Source organism: Anomalospiza imberbis, chromosome 7, assembly GCF_031753505.1.
Source record: "Anomalospiza imberbis isolate Cuckoo-Finch-1a 21T00152 chromosome 7, ASM3175350v1, whole genome shotgun sequence".
Lineage (NCBI taxonomy): Eukaryota > Metazoa > Chordata > Aves > Passeriformes > Viduidae > Anomalospiza > Anomalospiza imberbis.
Genome location: NC_089687.1, coordinates 25,062,240 through 25,086,286, shown reverse-complemented (window position 1 = coordinate 25,086,286; position 24,047 = coordinate 25,062,240). Strand labels below are relative to the sequence as shown.

The window sequence follows — 24,047 nt, the reverse complement described above, 5'->3', positions numbered from 1 at the left end:
TCACATATTCCTTCAAAGAGTGGGGAATCTCTAAACCTAAAATGATAGATTACTCACTGCCTACTCACAGCTGTGTGGGAAACCTTTGTCATAGGTTTTTCTCTATTAGATAGGACTCAGATAATTGAAAATTACAAGGAAAAATAGTTTTAAAGATAAAGAAGTGGATGAAAATGAAAGTAGAATATTGGGGGCTGGGAGTGGTGTATGCATATGCCATTGTCTTTGATGCACACAAGTATACCTGTGAATTCCCACCCATCCAGCCAGAAACTCACACTCTCTGTTTCACAAACAGGCTGACAGATCTCCCAAAGAGGTGAAGAGCACATCAAAAGAAGCTCTACCTGAACCTCACCAAGTAGTATGGTCTCATAATTTGGCTGCCCAGGTAAGAAGCTCAGTTGTGTTTTAAAACTCCCCATTCTAATGAGCAGAGTTCTGAGACCAAATCCTTTCATCTTTGCTTTCCACATTTTTCCCAGAAAGAGGCATGGTTTCCTCTTTATCACACTTTCGGGAATGTACACTGATCTAGCATTTTCACCTTTTATTTTGGTACTACTGTGATCTCACAGAACACTATATTTGACTCGTATATATAAAATTTTTTGGGGTGCTGATAGTGAAAGATGCATCTCCCTGCTATCAGGGAAAAGCACAGACCTCAAGGTTCTGGGGGGCATCACAGGACAATGGAAATTCCCTGAGGTCTGGGCTCTGCCCTCATCAGAGCAAGCTGCTATATGAACCACAGGGAGGTAGGTATAAATATCATCTCTGCAGGTACTTAGGCTCCACTCATCTCTGTAGTACCAGATGTGAATGATGAGAATATCATTGTCAATAAAATCTGACTTGAAATCTCACTTTGGTCTTCACTGCCACATCTGCTGATTTGAGTGCACCTACTACCCTGCCAGAAAATTCAAAAGGGGAACCTGGCTTAGAACAAAAAGTGATAAAGCATTATATAACATTCAGCTCAGAAAAGGCTGTCACACTGGTAAGGAAAGCCAAAGAAAATTAAGCACTGCAGAAACAAGACAACGTTGGAAAAAGTAACCACTAAGGATGAAGAGAAGATCAGAACAGACAGAGAATTTGGGCAAAGTAATTTCTTATAAGATAATTAATATACATCATAATGTTAGAGATTAATAAGATAATTAATAAACATCAATAATTATTTAAGTGCAGAAGACAAACATAAGATATTGCTAGTACCATAGTACCATACGTGAGATTATTGTTTCTGTTCTGCTCTCCCATAATCTTCACTATTCAGCTATTTTAGTAACCTGTTAGTTACTTATGGCAGAATTCTTTCCTGATTGTTACACACTGAATGTCTCAAGGAAACACACGCGTACCAAAAGGAAATTGTCCAGGTGGATGCAGAAGACCTAGTTATGGTCAACTTAGGGGTCAGAAATGGAGGTGAATTAGAATATGCACAGGTTCTGTGGTGACACAGATTCACAGCCAGCTGTGGCCAGATGTTATGAGGTTGTGGATACATATCCAAAGCATCTCTTCACCCAGGAGAGATAAGCTTAGAAAATAATGTACTTGAACTGCTTTTAGATTGCTTAAGAAAAGTAAGTATAGAGGAATTGCCAAGGAAAGGAAAAAAAAAAAAAAAAAAAAAGAAACAACTGATTCCTGATTAGGAGTCAGGCACACGATTCACTACTTACTGCAGTGGAAAAAATTGCCCTGGATAATTATTCAGGCTTTCTACAGCTTTTACAAGTGGATGTGTGTGTCAAACCTATTTTTCATCATGGTGTCATAGAACACACTTGCCTGATCAGGCAGAACCTGAAAGGGCAGAAGTTTAGTCATTTTGAAGTGACCAAGAGATATGTGATCTTTTACCATTTTTTATCCCAGAACACTGGGTAGTGAAAAATTACTGGAAAATACCAGGCTAATGTCAGAATACTAAAATACCTTCCAAAAAAGGATATGTCTACTTTTACTTAATGCAGAACTTGTATGTCAACACTAAGAAAGCAGTTAGCACCTGCAAACACTGGCAAATTGAGAATGTGAATGTGTCTTTGCATAGTTGGAGATGGTGCCAGATGAATGAGAAAGAGAGGGAAAGCAGACTGATAGAGCTATGAGATTTGGTTTTTCTGGGAGCTGCTGCCACTGCAAGAACATGGAATAAAGGTCTCTGGGGTTTGGCTACACAGAGGGGTTTGTGCAGCCAAGAAGATGGATTCACAGTTGTGAAACAGAGGCACACGCTCCCAGTGTTTTGGGTTGCAATGTGAAATTTTGATAGCAAAGAGTCAAATTAATAGATAGTAGCTGAGAATTCTGAAATTGTTTAAAGCTCCAGCAGCTTTATGTGTTGACTGGCATTTAGTGAGTTGAGAGTGTCAGAGTGGTGCAAAGAAAACAGGATTTGAAACTAGGACAAGTTTTTTGTTTAAACATGTACAGAAGGTGCTGTCAAAGGCATTACAGCTAGTGAGTAAGTCTGCTGGAAGTGAAAACTTGATTGGTAGTGTCTCTGAAGCACATCACAGCAGCAGTAACTAGATAAATAGAAGAACTGACAGACTGTAATGGTGGCTGGCTGAGGAAGAGAGCTGAGAACGGAAGTGTTGGCATGAGCACACAGGCTGTCTCTGAAGGGCAAAACAGAGGGTCAGAGAGGAAAGGTTCATGTTGTCTTCACTGCTTTCTAACATGTAGCCACTTCCTGTTTCTCACTATTCTGAGAGCGGTGAATAAGAAATGAACTCGAATTTGGGCAAAGCTTCAAGGTTTTTATTGAATGGTACATAACTAATAAACAAGATAATACACCGTCAGTATTTTCATGGAAAATAGAATTTGTTAAACACAGCAACATAGTTCTGCCTTTTGGATAGATGCTAATTTAGCATTTGTAAAACACAAGGCCCCAGCAGAGCTGGAGCATTCTCCCAGCACAGCCTGAGGGCTCCTGCTGGTGCCTTTTCTCTAACCAAACTGTTAGCACTGGTGAGAGACCATCAGTCAGCTCCATCACAGCACTTCTGGGACACAATGCCACTCAAGGGAGCTAAGATCAGACTTCAAGAGCAGCAGTGTCATCAGTGCCAGCCTATGGGGAGGCCTCTGTGGAAGTGCAGAGCACTAATGCCAGAAATGGAACCAATAAATATCAATGCAGGGGAAAAAGTCAACATTCCTTTGTACATTAGTGTGCTGTCCTACCTCTGCCCTCCAGACTTGTGGATCAGCCTTGTGATGACACACAAGTCTCTGTCATAATAGTGTTTGGATTTCAGTTGATCAGTAGGCATGATGAAATTTGACAGTAAGATGCTCAACTGCAACAGCAATAGCTCTTAATGCTACACACATCTATATTGCATATTGGTACAATACATCTCAAAAATGTCAATGGCCTAATGTAGCCATTTTTATGTGAAAGGGTTAATCTTCAAATATGAATACATACACTATTTATTCTCCTCCAAACTGTAGAAGTTACAAAGAATATTCTCTCACCTTCCTGTACACCTTTTGTAAAAAGACTGTTAATTTATTTCTTTAACTGAAATGAATTATTAGACTCTCCATCCCAGCTAGGAAATGGTTTCTCTCTTTCCTTGTTACAATTAACAGTGATGTGGAATGGAATCACTTTTTTCTCTAGCTTTTCAGAAGGCATTTTCACATAGACTCCAGTAGTGAGACATTGTCTTCTCTTTATCTGTAACATATGGGAAGAAAGTAAAATAAACAAGCAATCATGGCATAATCATTCACCAGCACATTTTAGAGAAACCGATGGATGTTCTTCCTTTAATGAGTAAAATGTATTCAAGACACCTTTCTCTGCCTCTTTATAGAAGATCTGTTAAGAGCATTTGAGGGAGGATCAGGATATACAGGGGCAATTTATACAAAGACAAAAAAAAAGAGTCCAGCCATTAATTTAGTTTTTTGAAGGTGCTTCCGCTTCAGAATTCAGTGTTGGTTCAAAGCTAGGAGTGTTCATATCTAACAGCTTCATTTAACTTCTAGGGACAAAGACTGATTGAAAAATATGGGAGAGAGAAATTGTTTGGTTTCAAGCTCAGGTTCATTTCTAACAGACTATGAGTGCTGCAGACCCCTGTGGAAAAAGGCAACCCAGGCTTACATTTTGCATATTTTTGTGCAGAAATTTCTAGCTGTGAAATTAAAAATACTTAAAGTTACCCTTCCCCTACCCAAGGAGAAGGCTGTTTAAATTTGCTTTACAGAGGTGAATGATGAGAAAAGGAAAAAATTAAATTCTGGGATTTTGTGTGAATAATTTGTGAAATGAGAGTACACATGAAGACTGTTGCCTTCAATCCCAGAAGCATCCAGGACTTTGCCTGGTTTTAAGCATCCAGCCCTAAACCAAGGCTCAGTCCAGTTGATGGAAGCTGACTGCTTTCTAGTATGCTGGCAACACAAATGAGCCATAAATAAATATAAGTGGCAGCTCCAGCAAGTTCTCTTATTTTGCATTATTGTAATAACATTGCACTTGTAAAATGGAGCATACCACTGGCTTTGTTTACAGTGTTCTTCCCTGTTCTCATTTCTTTCTCCTTGTTCTCATCACACAAAGGGATATTATTAGCAGAAGGGGGCTGAGTTGATGGGACTTACCGCTTTGCCCACAAGAATGGCTGAGATGATGATACTGTAAAGAAAAAATCCTGAGGCAGTAGCTCCTAATACCCAGAGATATATGGCAGAGTCTGGACAAGGTTCGGGATCTAAAACATATGATATCACACATGTCATGTCACACAAAGACATAAGGACATAAGGCCTCATAAGGAAGGCCCTAGAGTCAGTGAGTCAGTCTCTACACTGCTTTTCTCCAGCATGTGCTATCCTAAGATACCACCAGGATTGAGCTCTGAGTCACAGCCTACTCAACCTCCAATGAAAAGAGACCTTATCTCTAGAAGAGCTCACACCTTACTCTGACACTTTTGCACTTCTGTATCTAATTGCTTAGACATACGCGTACACTGCATGGTGTTGCTTAAGCTATCATTCCATGGCTATGACTATGCTTGCTTTGGGTGTGTGCAGGGGGATCTGAAAGAAATAAAAGCTAATCAAGATTTTCAGTGCTGAAACCAGTATTCAACCTCACTTCTTACAAACAGAACTCTGAAGACATTTGAGATGTAATTAATAGCAACTCCCTTAATTTGGAAATATCACAGTACTGTAAACCTGCTTGCCTTACCAATGACATAGAGATGTGTGCCATTTCCCTTGTTCATAAAATAGGGTGGGGGGTACATCCGCTCCATCTTGCAAATGTAAAGCCCGGTGTCATTTGCTTGCAGGCCCGCCAGCGTGAGGGTCACATTGTTTTGGCCAGGCGTAACATGGCACTGAATGACCTTTTTCACAAAGAATGTTTTTAACTCCGTGGTGTATGATGAAGCACAGATTTCTGTGATCTGGTCACCAGTCTGTTTAAGCAAAGTCACTCGAATTTCCTTTGCATTCCCGATGTTCTTGTATTTACACACCAAGCTGGCAACTCCTTGCCTGTTGGCCAGCACAATTGCTGGCTGAGTCACTTCCATTACTGTAAGGAAGTAAAGAGTGTGATGGTAAGTGAACTGTCAGTAAAGGATCTGGAGTCATTTACTTCAAACCTGTACAGCAGGAAGGGAGTTCTGCCACCTCTTGTTATCCATGGGTGATTCCTAGAAATGCTGTTTTCAAAGAAAGGACTCCAAGACCACAATTCACATTAGCAGTGCATTCCTATTCTTTAAAAAGCTCAAGAAATGCTTTGTTTACTAAAAATTATATTATAAATATCAGCAATTACTTGTTGCTTAAATAGTAGGTTATTTGACCCACTTAGTCGAGCAATTAATGACCCACATGCTTCAGTTTCCCTCAACACAAACTTCTTAGTATACATAAGAAACTAAAAAATAGACTATAGATGGTAAGGTTGAAATTTGAAATTTAAAATCAGGCTTTTAAACCACAATTTCTGCCTAGTAGAAATAAATATATTTACATTTAGGAACAAAAAAGTTGACATCCTGTATGGAACATAGAACAGAACTATTTAAGTAAGAGTAAAACTGAATAGAAAATCTGTTTGCATACTTTTGTTTCTGATCTTTTTTCTTCTTATTTTTAACTAGCTACTCCCAAGCCACAGTATAGCAACAATATATATCCCAAGCTAATATAGCAGCATACAACAAAGCCTGATGAACAGACTGTAAAAAAAATCTTAAGGGAAAATTACTGTACCATGTACAACCTCACTGACAGCTTTTTGCAACTTCTATAATCATGGCACATTATGGGATGGCACTGTCTTTTGCTTTAGTAAGCTGTGAAGACTCAGCATTATTTTTTCAATCTCATTTTATATCTGTCCATTTTGGGGCAGGGTTTGTCTTCTCAGTTCTGCAATGCAGGAATTCCAGATGAAGAGTAGAATTTTTCCATACATTCAAACCTCTTTACCCTTGTTTTCAGCTGTCACAACTTCACTTGCAGGGCCTGGTTTTTCAAGATCTTTTCTTCCTTCTTGAACTATTCTGAATGTTCCCCAGTGTCCCTGCAGGTAGTACTGCTCTAAAGTCTGTGTCTGGTTTTCCACACACCTTGCAGTGCACTAAGAACTCGCTCCCATTAGTCCTATGCCATCTTCCTCTCCCTGTTGTACCAAGTCTGTCTCCTGCAAGAACATGAAACTGAAAACAAGTCAACAATCCCAGATACCTTGCTTCCTTCATCTACCCACCTTCAGCAATGGCAGTGGATGTGCAGAGAAAGCCCATGGTGACCAATATTGAGAGCATTCCTGTGCTGGGACAGAGGCTGAAGGTGCTAATGCCTTCAGGCTTAAGGACAAACTGGAACTCTCAGGACTGGAAAAGAGGTGACACCTTTCAGGATACTGAATCTTCGAAATGTTTGAACCCACACAGAGACAGTGTGTATATATAGCTTTGATCCCAGATGCTGTACCTGAAAGTAGTATGAAGCTTTGTTTTGGTTTTACGAGAAAGGAAGCAGTGGGTTTGATTAGTACGTGCACAGTTAACCTCAAACAGCATGAACAAAAACAACTATTCAGCAGATGGAAAATATATATTCAATCTGAAACTGCCATCCATTCTGCTTTAAGAATTGTGGGAGGAAAGGTAATCATCATTAGAGCAGTTCAGGCCCTTTAGGGGTGCCAGCTTGCAGAATCATAGCACTTTATATTTTAGCAATCATCAGGTATTTCCTACCAGGGCAACGTGCAGAGAACTGCACTTCTGCCTAATGTGGCACCGTGAATCCCTGCAAGCAAGCTTTTTTATGGAGGACTTGCCTCCACCTCCAATTTCTTTGCTTGCTTTAATATTAGTGCTTTTGATGTTTAAAAATTGCTACCCCTTTAAAATACTGATTACACTTGCAATTACTTCATCTTTTTGTATCAGCAATGTGACTTGAATCGTAACCCAGCTTCTTTAAGCTTTCCTATTTCCAAGAAAAAATTATCTAGGTTTATAGCTAATGACTTCCACATCTATACAGAACTTTGCTACCTACGGACTTTACTGCCTAACTACCTTGACATCAACAGATGAAAAACACTGCAAGAGCTTTGATTATTGCTATCTCTGCTTAGAGCACCTACGTCATTTCAAATCTCAGTGAAACGGTTTTTGCTCATGGACCTTTTAAAAGTCATGTAAGCTCTGAAAATTGTTTTGCTTTTTTATATGATAAGCTGTCACATCCATGAATCATTGCCTAAAGAATTCCATAAAATGAGAGTTCACTTCAGCTATCCTGAAGGTCGGCATTTTTGTTTTTTACCCACACTTTGAGAAGTTCTTTTAGAAGGTGCTTCATTATTTATATATGTAGATCTAGTAGATTGCGAAGACCTGATTTTGCATTGTGACCTAGGAAAATTAACAGCATTAGTTCTTGAACACTAGCCAGCCCAATCCAAAGATCCAGGATAAATACTTAGTCTTGAAATCACGTAAACACATAATGGTATAAATAAGCTTACTGCTTCCATACCTAGGTTATGCAATATTTGTTTGTAATGACAGATTCACAGTCATTTTAATCTTAACCAGCATTCAAAACAGAACTGATGGTAAATAAAAATACTGCTATGGGAAAATGAAAAACTGCATCCTAATAATGAGACAGGCACATACTGTATTACTGGTTAGACAAGCTTAAATCAATTTTAATATTAAATGTAAAATAAATGCTATTGCAACATCATGTAACAGAATATCAGTGAGATTTATGGCAAGAAATTACCGGGATATGCCTGACATTTTCATATCTAATGTAGTAACTAAATTATCTGCCCTTTGTATCTTTTGAGCTTGGGTTTTGCATGCAGTTAAACAAATGATGCATTTGAGCTTCATCAACTGTGGTGTCATCTCCTGATAATTGATTGAGACTGTAAACTGATGGTGTAATTAGCCACTAAACACTGGCAAAGGATTGCCATGTAAAACTCAGTGCTCACACCACACATATCCATGGGATTTTGCCCTGCTAGAGTGACAGGCAGCACTCTGGCACTCCTCTCTCTCCTGTTTGAGACTGCTCTAGCAAGCTTTGTTTCTAGTGGGACTCATCTTTTTTTCCTGGCTGTTTTGTTCTCAGGGTGCATTTTCAGATCCACAACTTTTTCTTTTTTACCCTTGTTCCTCCCTAAGAGCCTTGTGTTATGATAACTACTCTTCTAAGTAAAGCACAACTTGTCTCCCTGTGGAGTCTCTTGAAGTCATCTCTGTCTTCACTGCCCAAGTGAGCCCAGGCTGCCTTCAGTTATCCTTTCCAATAGATGATTACCTTGCCTTCTACCCTTCCTAATCAGACTTTGGCTCTTGAGTTAGTGTATGGAGACAGCAGAAAAGATCTTGTTCCAAATAAGATCTCACTTTCACTGTTCCCATTCTTCCCAGCTCAGTTACAGCATGGAACAAGGTATTGATAACAGAATGAGTTCCGCACTAAAATAAAATCCACAAGAATCACTGTGGAAATCTCCTCCGTATCCCTTATCTAACTACTCTTCAGCTGGTCAAGAGTCTCTGAACTTCTGCTTGCCCCACGTTCCTTGAATATATCATATAAAAAATACAGGCCATGCTTTCTGGGCTATAGCCACTGGACCTATCTTACCTAGTTACTGCACCTTCATGCCTCTGTAGTCCGGAATCTTCTTGCCCTGAGTCTTTTATCTTGGGAACTCTTCATCTTTCACCCTTTCCCATAAATGGAACCTTACACATGGTCAAGTGGCCGGGCAAGGGAATGGCTGAAAGAAGAGCCCTAATTTTGACTTTGAGATTCAGATCTTTAGATTGAGGTTATTCCTGTTTCTAAAATCTTGTGCTTTGTGCTCCAAAAGATTAATATGATATTCTTCTTTCCTTAAATGCACACATTTATACTGTAGTTCTCTTTGTTCTTAGGGGTGTTATTAATTCCCATGTTACAGGAAACCTTAACTTTACATATGCAATCACAGCAAAATGTCAGAGCAGGGGAGAGGACTGGAGGCCTTGCAGTGCAAAGCTTCAGAGCCTTAAACAAAGGTTTCATCTTAGGAGTGGCTTGGGCTTCACGACCTCTTTGAACTTAGCTGAGGGAGGGACATGCAGTTTTACACTGGACTACACTACTGTGATTACACAGATTGCTAGGAAGTTAAATAACTATGTTTCTTGTATAAGTTTCTTTCTCATTTTGGGTTAGTCACTTGCATTCTAGTGATTTGCTTTTCTTCACTGAATACTTGTTAGGGCAAACCTTCCTGCTGATACCCTGTCAGAATTCCCATTGCAAAATGTTTTTATTCACAAAATTATTTTCATACTTGTAAGCCTGTGTCATGCTGCCAATGTTTTTTTTCTGTGACAGGAACTTGCTTGGTAAATTGCTTGAGATGTAATGGGGAGAAGAAATTCTTATAATTTGCATAAGTATCTGGTTTCAGGATATTTTGCGAAACTCAAAATGTGAGATCATGTCTTACTATGTTAAACAGTTCACGTTTTTACCATGCTAGTTTGCCACAAACCTATTGGGGTTTTGAAGTGCTCTGTCATTTGAAAAAAAATCCAGACCTCTAAGTGGTATGGCTGAAGAAAAAAAATTTTTGTACAAAACAAGAGGTAAAGAGAAAAGGAAATAACAGAGTGACTGGAAAAATACTGTTTTATTACCATTAAAGTACTAAAACCTGGTTAGTTTAAGTAAAGGACTAATTATAACCAAGTTTGGTGGATCAGACTAAGTTCCTGAAGGAATCACAATTCACATCACAAAACTACTGATTTTTAAGTGTCTCAGAATTGTTGCCTTTTTCTCAGCTTCTAACCTGGTTTTGTAAATGCTGCTCTCTAGTCCTAAGCCTGTGCCTTCAATCCAGCCACAGAAGAAGTGAGGACAGCATTAGCTGAGGAATTCTCTTTCCATTACTTCTTAGGGCACATGGGGTTGGTGTTCTTGTGAATTTCTGCTGATGAGTAGATTGTCCAAAAAGATTTGAGATGGGGGTGAACATGTGAGGGTCCTTTTTGTTTGTGAAATCATTGGTATTTCTTTTCTGGAAGCTGGGCTTTGTTTTCCCTACAATAAAGTCAAGCTTATATCCAAGTTTTCCTGATATGCACAGCATCTATAATCATCTAACACAGAGGTCAAATTTATTCCCAACTTTTTAAAGCTGCCAGTTCTCAATTAGCCTTGAGTGCCTGAATTCTAGCCCTTACCTGGCGGGGTTTGCTGCATGTTATTTGTCTTAAGCCATCTATGTCCTAGTAGCAACCAGACCTGTGTGAATGTGTTTCCCCCACCCCATCCCTGTGCAGCTTATGGTCAAAATGTAAGATCTGAGATGTATGGAAAGAGATACAGACAGAAGTAAGAGGAAATAGAGACACAGGGCTGAAAAACAACACCGGTAAAAGGTCTTCACACACCAAATTCGTTATTCTTCTCCAGCTTCCTGCAGGGAGTTGTAGCAAGGGAAAGATTTTAGGACAAATTTTAACAGAGATCATAAGTGTCTTGGCAGATATTTAACAACTTTCCTTTACTGCAAGGAGTTTTCCAAAGCAAAGCTCCACATATTTATATTGTTTTCTAGACCAATCACTTGGGATTGAGCACAGAATAAAGCAGGTATCTTCACTGCTTGAAAGCTAGTCTGTTCATGAATAAGCAGAGAAGAACCAAAGGAACCTGCCAAGTCTAAAATGAAGCTGTTAAGTGTACCCCATGACTGGAGAAATACTGAAGTAATGTTTTACTTCCACTTTCCTTTATTTCTTAAAGCATTGCAGAAAGGAAAACCAGCAGGAGGTAGACATATTTCTGAGTCTCTGGCTCTGACATTGCAGCAGTTTGAATTTGTTTGAATTTAATGAGGGACACAAAAATAAATCATAAAGTTTTGTTGAAAACATGTGAGAAATTACATTCTAATCAAAAATGAGATGGGTAAGAAATATTTTAAAAGGGTACAGATGAGGAGCATAATTAAGGGCCTACTTCCAGTTTATACAGGGCTAATTAAGTCCCTGATGTTAAAAAAAAAAAAACCCAAAAAAAAACCAAAACAAAACAAAATTATGGTATTTCAAACTAATAAGATCAAAGCAGGACTCCTGAAAAACATAAAAATGTTTATAAAGCAGAGGACTCAATGAAATTTACATAAAGGATATAGTGCTCCAGCTCAGTAGACTTATTGAGAATCCAAATGTTTGAAAGATAGGAGACCTGGCAAAGAAAGGCATTTTTGTAAGTTCATCCAAGGAAGGGCATGGAGCAGATTCTAAAGTACTATTTTGAATTAATGACAAATGAGTCATGAAAGTCAACTTTGCCAAAGTCTGGAGGCCATTTCAGGAGAGTGCATGTGAGCTGATAGAATGGGATGGGCTAGAATATGAAAGTAAATTGAATTAAATTAAATTAAGGGAGAAGTTGGTAATGTAGCAGAAAGCAGAAGTCACTGGATAGGCAAAAAGAGAATGACAAGGTGTTCAAACTGACAGATTCACACTAACATTTGGAATACACAGCTGTGAGCCAACATTTGTCAAGGCCAGAAGAGATTGTTTCAGCAGTTGAGGTGACCAAGAATCATAAGCTAAGGTTTCTAAAGGTATTTGGTCACATTCAGCCATGTCCACATTTTGTCTAATTTGCCTTTCCAGGGACTAGATCTCAGAAGTAAAGCACATTATGCATCTTTTCCCAAGGGCACACTGAGTTTGGGAAGACAAGCCACAAGCTTTGGACATTTTAGGGGAACAGCTTCTATGTGGAAATCTCAGAAAGCTTGTGATGAGACAGAGGTGGGGAAATGAGAATACCAAGGGGAGAAAGGATGTTCTGGCAGAAATATGAGTGGCTGGATCTGTGAAGGGTACATATAGCTTTTTTGTGTTTTCGGATGTCACTGTTGGGTTGAGTGAAATATATTCCGAGACAAAACCTGCCCAGAAATCTCTTACAAGTGAAAAAACATTTTAGAGAAGACTAGATAATGCACCAACTGCATCTCTGTCAATAATACTCTTTAAATTTTGCATGACAGAGCTAGGCAATACAGAAACTCAGCACTGAAGAATGGGGACCATTTCAGAATCCCTCCTTGCTGTAAAACCTTGCTTCGCTTTTCTGTTTCAGACACCTTCTCCTTGCCTCTTTCCTTGCAGTTTTATTTTTAAAAAATCATAGAATGAATAGTGGCTTTATCACAATTTGTTTATCCAGGGCTTGTATGAGAATGTAATCCTGGGAATTATGTCTAAGATCTGTAGGACTGATGCCCTGATTTAAGGAACTTTAATGTTCAGTCTGTTTGCCTCTGGTCCATGCCACCACATGTTACTGAAAGTTTACAGTGATGTATGCAAGGATTATGAGTTGCCATTAGAATGGTTATTAAATCATAGGCTGGGGGCTCTGGAAAGCAAAGATACAGATTTTCTAGCAGAGGATTTTAGAACAAATTCCCGACTTTGCAAGAACCTTTCTGATTTTGAAGTGTAGCACTTGCAAAAAAATTGTCACTCCATAAGGCAGACATCTCTGCAAATGTGGATACTAAAGCCAAGCAGTGGCTTTATGGCTGGCATCAGCAAACTAAAAGTAGGTCCTATACCTTCTAAAATGTATCAGCTGCAGGATTTGTTGTTCAACCCACTCTTCCCCACAATATCTGATCTCATGTACAAAGCCTTACTCTTGGATTATTGGTAACTCAACTCCCTTTGTCTTCCTTAGTTTATGAAATATTTGAAACCATATTTCTAGGACTTAGCAATTGCCCTTTCCCAGGGCTAAGTACAAAAACAAACCCCTGAAATATCAGAAAGGCCAGATGTGCAAGGGGAGGCTGAAGTCTTTCATCAGCCAAAGTGAAGTTTGAAATAGCTGACAAGCCTCTACCTCTCTGCTAAGAAGCTCCTTCTTACTCTCCCTCTTTGCTGACAGGTTTTAGCGCTCCCTGCAAGCTTTGTCTTTCTCATATTCTTAGACAGTCACATCGTAGCAACTCTTAAGGATATTAACTTGAACGGGTGAGTGTTGCCAGCTTGCTCTCCTGGTTGTTTACGTTGAGCACTGATTAATGCCTGCTCTAAGGCCTCTGACTGCAGTAAGCATTCAACTTAAGTGCTTCATCACAGCTCTAGCTGGTTTCTCCCACTATCATACCTGAAAACCCAGTTAGGAAATCCTACATTTTAAAATTGAAATCCATCCTCTAAAAGAATTCTTTGTGTTTTGGCCACAGGGTATGATAGTGATCAGTTTTATTGGCCTGTGTACTAGGGATAAAGGGGAGAATCAAGGAAGTTTACAAATATATTCCTAGAGGGGAAAGAAATTATGAAAAAAGGCTGTAAAATCAGTAAAAGAGGATGAGCTTGTGGGTAACACACCACATGGGGAAATCTTCTTTTCGATATCACCGTGATTATATCCGGTACATACAAAGAAAACAATTGTGTTGGATGGGGACCAATAAAAATCAAACTCTAAGCAAAATAGGAAAAATGCCTTGAATTTTACAATTTTGAAGAAATGTTGAAGGAAAAGGGAATTTTTTTTAGAAAATGAATGTACCCATTTTCATAAAACTTTTTAAAGTCCCCCACAATATAATTAATTTTTAAATCATGAGCTCTTTTGCAAAAAAAGACCCATCAGTATCTTACATACCAGCAAAATATATTTTTTCTTTTTTTCTGTCTAGAACCAATAATGGGTGAAATGAAGAAAAGGTGAAGGGAACCTTTTTCAGCAAGAGCAACTCTAGCTAAGCAAAGCCTTCTTGAGAAAGTTTCACTTCCTAAGGTTTTTTCTATGTTTGCTCATTTAAATGGCCATTGTATTAACCCACTTTTTGTGATCTTCAAATGTCAGCAACTAACTGATGCCATTTAGAAAAAGTAGAAAAAAGCAGACTGCCTGGTTCTCATTAATCTAAGCACAGCAACAAATTTTGCTGCCACAGCCTTGTAATTGCTGTTCCTGCAATACTTCATGCTTCGTGTATCAGCCTGTGTTGGGTTATTGCCAGGAGTCAAGATTCAGTGAAAATACATGGCATCTCTGTACCAAGGGCTAGAGGGGTTAAGCATGACTCAAGTCTCCCTTCATTACCATTCCTTCAGCTACTGAACTACAGTATTGCCCATTCCTGCTTGAAGGGGTTTAACTACAAATGCTCTGTAAGAGCACTTTTCTTGCTGCTCTTTTAATACTGCATCCTGAAACAGAGTCGTTTCATTTTCAAGCTATTTAATGGTAGATTGTGTACTAAGTCATAATGCACTGAGCTGGCAAATGCAGGCTCTGGAGAGGATGCAGCGATAATTTCTGTCTGTGACTTGGCAGTGATTGGTTAGTGTTTTGTTAAAGTCCCTGGGCCACTGAGGAGCTGGGGACACATGGAGCTGCAGGCTCTGGAGTCTTGAGAAATTTGGATTTGCCTGATATACTGTCAAGCCTTGGAATGGGGGCTTTTGTTTTTGAAATCAACTTCTGCAGCCAAAAGTTAGGTATATCTCTAGTTAGATATCTACAAAAGGAGATAGTAATACACTTCAGGAGCTTGGCCAGTACAATCATAATCTTTAATAACAAGGAAAAAAAATCAGAATTTCAAATTAAATAATTGTCAAATTATTTTTCAAAATAAATTATTTTATTTTTCTTTAAAAGCATTACTTTTCTTCCAAAACTCCTCTATTTTTAAATATTCAACAATATTTAAATAGTCATCATCCAAATCAGGTCATAATTGTTTTAGGATTAAATGTCTGTTTTGAAGCCTCCAAATTATTACTTGTTTTACTTCTCTATTCACAAAAAAATCAATTTTTTTCCTTTCGTTCTGACTAAAATGAGCCTTCTTGACTTTCCAAATTTGCCAGTAAAACACAAAAAATAATTATTCATGGAGTTCCAATGAACATCCTTCATAAAACTTCTGAATTATGCAAACTAATCACCTTCTGGGAAATAGTTATAGGTAATTTTATGGTACAAGCTTGAAATATGACTCAATGACTCTCCACTTGCACACCTATAACCCTCCTCACTCATCTGATTTAGACTTTTGCCTTTTCTATGGTTTTGAGCTCATTTCCATCCTCCCTCATACCACCATCAATCTTCTCTAGTTTTCTTTTGCTTACAAAAATTGTTCTTTATCTTTTGAGATATCAAATGCTGCCATCCTGTGAGGCAAATGTAACTGAGAGGACAGAAATGGTTACATTGGAACTTTGGTTCACACAGTTCCTTGTAGAACCTGTTACTATTCGGATGGTGTCAGCAGAAAGGACGAGGAGCAGCCACCTGTCCCTTGGCTACCCATGGCACCCCCAGGTAGCACCAAAACAGGGATGGCAGGGAGAGCAGGGATAGCAGGTCTGGCCGGCCAGCTGATGTTGCTCAGGATCTCTAGCAGGGCAGGAATTCTTTTTGGCAAAAGGTGGAGGGATTCTCTTCACAGAGGTCTGTCCCTGCAGGTGAACCCCTAGGGAAAACAAACACCAAGAAACACGCCAGAATTGAGACTCCCAAGGTCAAACTGAGGGACCAGAGGCAGAGGAGGGAAACGAAGAAGCTTTGATTTCCCCTTCCTTTTGCACCCCCACCTATCTCTTAATTTCCCTCTTCTCTGCGCCCTGCAACTGCAAACGCTGCCACCAGTGAGCATGGTGGGAAGCAAGGGCTGCCAGCTTCCTCTTTACTGTCAATCAACACCCTCCTGAAGTGAATCACAGTCAGTTCCTCCCCAGCAGCCTCTCTCAAGGACCCTCGCCTCATTCACCCTCATGCTGCCAAGCTTTTCAGCTGACCTTGAAGAGGAATACAGCTGCTTCTTCCTTTAGTATTGCTGCTTGCAATTTGCACAAGAAATGTTCTCTTTCTTGTACTTCTCACTCATGCATAGGACCCTGGGGCCTTGGGGGGGTATCCCAGGTGCCCCAGCTGAGCACAAGTCCTTCCCTTTGCACAAAAATGACAGCAGCCATCTACATAGTAATCCATTTGCTCTGCACTTTGAGGGATTAACTGCATTTTTAGTTAACCTGCATTTGCTGTTGCTTGGATTCACTCAAATAAGTGCCCACAGTTTCTTTAAGGCTTCTCCTCAGTTGTCCAGTTTATTAGCAAATATCATAAAGGCCACATCTAGCCTGTACACTCCTAGCTGTTTAAATGTCTACCATAATTGTCCATGTCATTGCTGGATATTTTTTCCCCTTGATGGGTGGAAGTTTTCTACAGGAGTGTGTGCCTACAGCAACCATCATTCGTTTAGCAGGAAAGGGAAGATAGATGATAAGGTATTTTGTTATCAAGGGCAGATTGATTCTTCCATTCCAATGCCACCAAGACCTCCAGTCCTTGAAGATCAGGCAGCAGCAGACTTTAGCCGATGGCATGTTATCCTCTGAGTTGCTTGTGCTCATTTCAGGGACATTGTGAAGCCCAGACAATCAACGTGTCTTAGTGGCAAATCATGTTTCATGTGACTTGATTTCTGGTGAAGATATGACAGAAAGTTTGGCCTTGTACTCTTGAAACTGCAGGCAGCTCTAATTTCTATTTGCAATTGTCAACCTTCAAGAGGAAATTCTCCTCAGGGAGCAATGCTGTTTACCAACCAACAGGGCCACCTCTGCTGTTACATTGTGGGCACACATTCAGTGTAGGCACTGTGGTGCTGCTTTTGAGCTGCTAAAAGATTCTTCTTGTGACGGCAACCTTACACAAAGCGGCACTAAGCCTTCCCTGCAAAGGGAGGGCTTGGCCTGCCATTGGATATGTGCTACTGCCAGATCTTAACTCTCATCTCTTAAGCTAAAGTAGCTATCACCCTCCCACCTCATTAATTCCCTCAGGCAAGCCCAAAACACCACCTTTTGATTGATTCAACTCAAGGGATTTTACTGTATAAATTATTGTGATCCAAGTGAGAAGACAATTCATGCACAGTGCATGAATTGTCTCATCACACAGAGGAGGAAGGCTCCCTGTCATGTGGGTATGCTTTCACTGACAGCCTGACCCCATGGAAGAGCAACTTCTATCAAAATGGGCAGGATCATTCCCTGCTCCCCTTGGATCATTCCCCTGATCCAAGGAAAAGGATCGTGCTGCCTTTTCCTTGACAATGCTGACTGAGGTCAGGTAAAGCAGATCATGAAAACATGTTGTAAAATACTGCCTAGCACAAAACACTCCTGACAGTCAGGACAGGACTGGGGAATTCCTCAAGGCTTTCTCCTAAACCACATACATTTTGTTTGTATTTGAATCTCTCTGAGTCTTGACTCTCCAACACACTGTATATAGTACATCTAATACACAGTGAAGATAATTAAATCCTAAACATGTAGTCTATGACATGGCTTGACACACAAGTGTGATATGGTTCACACTTGTGAGCAGTGTCACCTCAGGGAATACATGGACGGAATGAATCTTTGAAATTGAAATTTATTTCTGCACTATTTCCTGGTATGGCACTTGAGGTCTAGTCAGCTTTGACTTCAAAGGTCCTCTAAGCAATGACTTCTGTAGTAAAGTTTTCTAGCAAAATGGTAATTTTTCTCTGATAGAAAGAGCTGAAGGAGGGGCTGTGAAAAATATCAGAAGTATTTAATTTGAACAGGGGAATGTCTTCCAGAAACACACAGTTTGCTACAGAGACAGACAGACATATCAAATGAATGTGATGGGGTTAAAGCAGGGCTGAGCTCTCTCTCTCTCCAAAGGGTAAAGGAAATCTGGGCATGTTGGGAACCTCAAGAGGGAGGTCAGGGAAAATGAATTCTGGGTGCCCAGAATTTCATTCTAGTTGTCTGTGTTTATAAGTTTAATCCTGTTGGATCAGCCATAGCCATAGGAATGATGGAGATGTGAGGAACTCTTCTACTTGTCTCTGCAAACAGCAGATGCTGCTTTGGGAGTTTGCCACAAGATACTTGTTTCTGGAATGAATGGATCTGGGCTCCAGGAATATCCTGTCTGTCCCAACACCATTCTCCAGCAGCCATGCCTGAGTGTTGTAAGGTATTTAAACTCAAAGATCAAGTGTTAGTTACCAGCTGACAGTTCTGGCAGGGGGACAGCCAGCCCTTATCCCAGGGCAGCCAGCAAGTGCCCTCACCAAAGGGCCCCACACTTGTGCAGTGAGGATGTTCCAGTACCAGCCCCAGCCAAATAAGCAGTTTGGATGCAGCCGCCCAGCTTTGGAGGCTGGGAGGTTTTCACAGGAGGCCCATTTGATTTACTAACAGACACAGAGCAAGATTTAGCCCCAAGGAAAGGGTACAAAGGGAACTTTTCTTGCAAGCTTTCTGAGCCGATGTTCCTGTAACTCTGGGGGTTGGAACCCTGAGGCTTTATAACGAACTCACAAGGTTCTCCCCTTCTAGGAAGAACATACCTTTTATGTTAAAGAGTGGGCCTCAAATCTTAAAAGCATTGTTAGTTTTTCCCCTAAAATACACCCACACCTTCAAGAAGCATTTGGACAACTCTCTCAGGCACATGGATGTGTGGGGTTGTCCGGTAGAGGGCCAGGAGCTGGACTTTGATGATCCTTGTGGGTCCCTTCCAGCTCAGGATATTCTATGATTCTATGATGTTTATCCTTCACATTTATAGTGTTGTCATACTCACGCTAGGACCAGGTTTGTAATCTTTTATCTAGTCCTTGTAAGTGGGGGTGCAACAAGAAACAACAGCTGCTGACCACTATAATTTGATAGCCCCAAAGAAAAGGGAATATAAAAAGAGATGTGGAATGAATCTAAGCCTAATTTCTCTAAATTTAGCATCTCTCCAAAATATTTAGGCATAGCCAATTAGGTAGAAACTCTGGTGTAAATGTGTAATGAAAAAAAAAAACTTAGAAGTAAAAAAAAAAATGAGCTGAGTGTGCAATAATGTCCTTATCAGGCTTCCTTGATAGATGAATGGGGCAATATATATCTTTGGCCTTTCCCCTTTGGCAAGAGTGTTATGTTTATCATGCAGTATATTCTTAGAAAAGCCTCTGCCATACCTTCCTGAAGAATTCATTTCCCGCAAGCCTCCCCCTTTTCAGTTTGAGAGCTGTGGGTTTGTACAAAGCGTCACTGTAAAATAGGTCTACCACAGTCAAATGTCACTTGACATGCTACATTCTCAGAACCAGAAATACCATGCCCTTGGCAGGAATGATGAAGTATCAAGGGTAACTATGAAATGCGTGTGAGCCAGACAAGTCTTTCCTTTCATATCCTCCTCAGCACCAGTGGTTTCTGCTTTAGTGCAGAGTGGTCGTGTGGCTGGATGCCCCTTTCAGGTGTCCTTCAGAAGGGAACATGTTCCCTGCTTTTTTTTACTCAGTGTTGCTTCACAGTTGTGCTGAGCAGACCAGAGCTGAAAGCTCAGTGCCCTTCTGCAGGTCACAGACCATTTGCATCAGGGTCCAGTCACAGAGATTTGCATGGCCCCAGACAAAGCCCACAAGGCATATCATGTCAGGTGCTGCATGAGATAGGGAAAAGGTGCTATCAGTGTCATGGGGGTCCAGCCCAAATCTTGAACAAATCCAATATGTCAAGTTCATTTCTCACTGCGCAGTCACGGCACCATTCCCCAGGCATCACGTGAGGTATGGAGAGTGTAGCATGGCAGGTGTTCTGGTGGGAGCACCACACAGGAAAACAATAGTTGCTTTATGCCTTGACCAGTTTTGTGCAGAGCCCAATTCTCCTGCCAGGGAACATTTCGTCATTGCTCAGTGCTGGTGTCTTCATAATTTACGAGGCTGAAGGAGTATTACTGTATAAGGATGTGAGGTGAAAACCCAAAGTTTATCAGTAGCTTGGGAGCTCGTGGGAAATGTAGGGAATATTTCCTGCTGCCCTAGGATGGAGTCATACTTTGTCTCACAGAGTCTTAAACTGGGAAGCAGAAGTGTAAACCTGGAATAGTTGACTAGATCGAGTAAAGCTTATTCCTGGGGTTTGTATTATCGGGCTTTTTCTATCAACTGAAACAAGTGAGCACTATGGAATGAACAGAGTTGTGAGAACTGTGGTGAACCCTCTGAAGCCCCCAGTTACCTCATTTGGCCTCCATATAGAGAATGAACAAACAGACCCCTGACCTCTGTCTCTCCTCCGCACATCTTCTTATGTGGGAACTGTCCAAGACAGTCCTGGGAGACCTCTGGTACTCAGCACTGATGTCATGGCTTTCAAGAACATTTGTTACTTTTGGAAATACATCAAATTCCTCTGGACCCTGGGGAAAGGCTGAATGGGATCTCAGCTGAAGAGGCACCTCCCAGCTTCTTTTCCCACATGCAGTTTTCCTCAGCTCAGCTCACAAAGTGTCCACGTTGAACAGAGGACTGCAGCCCCTTGTGTGCAGCAGCCCATCAGAGTAGGTGGTTTTCCTAAAGGGACACACAGCTTTTCTTCCAGCTACCTAACTTAGCCTTCTTCTGCTTGCAACAGAGCAGTTGGATGCACGGACCAAAGCTGAGGCAAGGCACATCCCAGAATCTGTGGAGTGCTGCTATCTAGTTCCCAGTGGGCCTGTAAAGGCAGGAGAATTTTGATCCACATGTATCAGCAGGTGGAGAAACACTGCTCCTTGAGGTAGGAGGGACTGCCCCTTTCCTAGCTGCCCTCCTGTCCCCAAGTGCTTGTGGCAAAAGGGCTGTAAATCAATGCGAATGTGAAGAGAGCCAGAATGAGCCCTCGGCTGCTCAGAGGGGACGGTGCGTCCCGGCGATCTGCCGACTCTTGGTGCCAAACAGCAGCTGATGGCTTTTTGCAGAGGCTCCGGCATGGCCAGAGCAGGAGGGACCTGCAGGGGCTCGGGGCTGCCGGGCCGGGGCGAGAGGAGCAGCCGCAGCGGCGGGCGGCGGCCGCGGCGGGGCGCAGGCGGCCGGTGCCGGCGTTCGGCGCCGGCGGCGCGGGGAGGCAGAGCCCGGCCCCGCGCGGCCCCGCCCGGCCCCGCCCGCGGCTCCCTCCCGCCCCGAGCGGCGCCGCGGCACCCGCGCTGCGCCCGGCACACGCCGGCACGAGGCGGAGTGCTCCTGGGTGCCGCCAGAGGGGGAGTGCTCGGCGTGTGCGAGCTCTGGGGCAGCGCCTTCCTCAGCATCTTGTCGCTGACTGCCACCGCAGCGCGGGAACAGGAGATGACAGTGTGAATGAAGCTTTCTGTAAATTGTGGATGCTGCTGAAGTCCACTGCTATGCCATCAGCGCACCTACAAGCAGACCTACAGCAAATAGGAGCGTACTTAATGCACATTTTTTTTTATTTAATGTCCATTACTCAAAAGCTCCTGTGCAAGAATAAATATTAATTTTTTTTTCTTTTTTTTTTTTCTTGCCCCGCCCCCCATCGCCCCCAGGAACTGCGGCAATGAGCTGTACGAATGCTACAAGTTTAAAGGCAGAGAAATGGTATACAGAATTTTTCAGTATCATTTCAGTCATTTAAAATCACTCTGCCTTGCACACTTGTATCACTTACACTTAGTAAAGCAATTGAGTTTCCAAGTGTTGGGCACACAGTGAACTATTTAATACTATAATTGTTGCCATTTTATTCTGAAGGTAGTAAAGGCATAGGTGTGCATTACATTTCAGGATCATATTCTGTATTTTCTCATTTCCTCTTTTAGTATTAGATGCTCCTTTTAATTCCTGATTCATTTATTCCCTTCTGGGGGTTTTTTTTTTATCTCCTTCTAGCTCAAAGGCTGCCCATGTGTTCAAGGGGAAAAGCTGAAATTCTATGCAGCCAAGTAAAAACTGAAACAGCAAAGAACTGTTGCTTGTGCCTTTCCCACTGTGACACATAGCTAGTTCAGGCAACACCTCAGCCCATTTGGGTGTTGTAGTTCTTAGAGGGTGGCTGGGCTTGGATGAGCAGTGTACTCCCATCCCCAAATGACCATGTAAGAGTTGCTGTACCACTGACATGGTTAACTGAGCAGTCATAGTACAGACACATTTTGTGAGGCCACTTGAGCTAAGTAGATCTTTGGCAGCTGTCTGCTTCTATCAAGCTCTGCATACTGTAAAGCCTTTTAATTCCTTTTCTCTTAGCAAGCACTCAAACCCACAGAGTTTTTCTTCTAAATTATTTTAACTGTGTCAAAGAATAAATAAGTCTGCAGATGAAGGATTTCTTTTCTAATCTGAATTCTCTGCACCCGCTTGAGGAGTCTTGCTTGGAGAAGCAGCAGCAAGCAGTTTTCTTCCGAGCTGTGAGGGAACACCTGCTCTGCTGCAGATGGATGTCAGCAGTGAGAGCTTGCTACTCCCTGCCCAGATCACTTTCCCTTTCCAGCTGATGTTCTGGACTAGGGCAATGATATTATTCTCTTAGGATTTCTGACAGAGTACCCAGCTCAAACTGAAGATGAACCAAACAGAAAGTAGAGTGGAATGCAAGAGATGGGGAGGTGTTTTTCTGGGAACTGCCTAAGGCAGGCTGCTAGCCAGTGCAAATGTCTGTATTTCAGGTAATTCTCCAGAGCCCCCTCAAATCATCTGAGAGCAATCATCTGTTTACTGATGCCAGATGTTAGCTGAAATGAACCTGGTTTCCTTAGGCTCTCTCACAGACCATGAATGGACTCACTGTAGTGCCAAGTATAGATCTACATAAGTTACTAAAATGAGTGAAATACAGGTCATTTTAACATGTGGTCTGGCAACTTTCAGTAATGCCATTTTTGTGATTGAACAAAACAACCAGGAAAATGAGAAAATGTGTCTCTGTATCATCCTGACAAGAAACAGGATCAACCTGATAGAAATGAAAAAAATTGAGTTCAGAGAAGATCACAGAATCATAGATTTGGGTTGAAAGGGACCTTTAAAGATCTCTAGGCCAACCCTTATGCAATGAGCAGGGAAATCTTCAACTAGAACAGGTTGCCCAGAGCCCTTTCCAACCTGACCTTGGATGTTTCCAGATCTGGGACATCTCCCCTCTCTCTGGACAGCCTGTTTTACCACCCTCGTTGTTAAAAATTTATTCCTTATATCTAGTCTAAATCTCCCTTCATTTAGTTCGAAACCATTGCCTCTTGTCCTATTACATCAGATCCTGCTAAAATATCTGTCCCTATCTTTCTTGTAGGGCCCCTTTAAGTATTGCAAGGCTGCAATAAGGTGGCCCCAGAGCCTGCGCTTCTCCAGGCTGAACAACTCCAGTGCTCTCAGCCTGTCCTCATAGGAGAGGTGTTCATCCTTCTGATTGTTTTTGTGGTCCTCCTTTGGATGTTCTCCACCAGGTCTATGCCCTTCCTGTGTCAAGGACACAGTACACTAGGTGGGGCCCCATAAGAGCAAAGTAGAGGGGCAGAATCCCCTCCCTCATTCTGGTGGCTTCATGCTTTGGATGCAGCCCAGGACATGACTGGCTTTCTGGGCTGGGAGCACATGGTGCTGGCTCACG

At 41.5% G+C, this 24,047-nt stretch overlaps 1 protein-coding gene across 1 annotated transcript; it reads right to left on the bottom strand.

Annotated features, from left to right (window-relative positions):
* Positions 1-2,765: 2,765 nt before the first annotated feature.
* CTLA4 (cytotoxic T-lymphocyte associated protein 4) lies at positions 2,766-7,020 on the bottom strand. The gene is made up of 4 exons (XM_068196107.1): positions 6,788-7,020; positions 5,249-5,599; positions 4,654-4,763; positions 2,766-3,721 (listed from the first exon to the last, which is right to left on the bottom strand). Exons 1-4 carry the CDS (start codon positions 6,843-6,845, stop codon positions 3,551-3,553), a joined length of 690 nt encoding a protein of 229 aa, XP_068052208.1. The 5' UTR covers positions 6,846-7,020; the 3' UTR covers positions 2,766-3,550.
* Between the last annotated feature and the right edge of the window lie 17,027 nt (positions 7,021-24,047).

Bases quoted from the DNA above. Each gene is read 5' to 3' on its own strand.
- CTLA4 (XM_068196107.1), bottom strand. From the start codon at position 6,845: ATGCTCTCAATATTGGTCACCATGGGCTTTCTCTGCACATCCACTGCC. The intron at 5,600-6,787 runs GTGGGTAGATGA...ACTTCCTTACAG, and splicing joins ATCCACTGCCATTGCTGAAG to TAATGGAAGTGACTCAGCCA. The intron at 3,722-4,653 runs GTAAGTCCCATC...CATATGTTACAG, and splicing joins CCATTCTTGTGGGCAAAGCG to ATAAAGAGAAGACAATGTCT.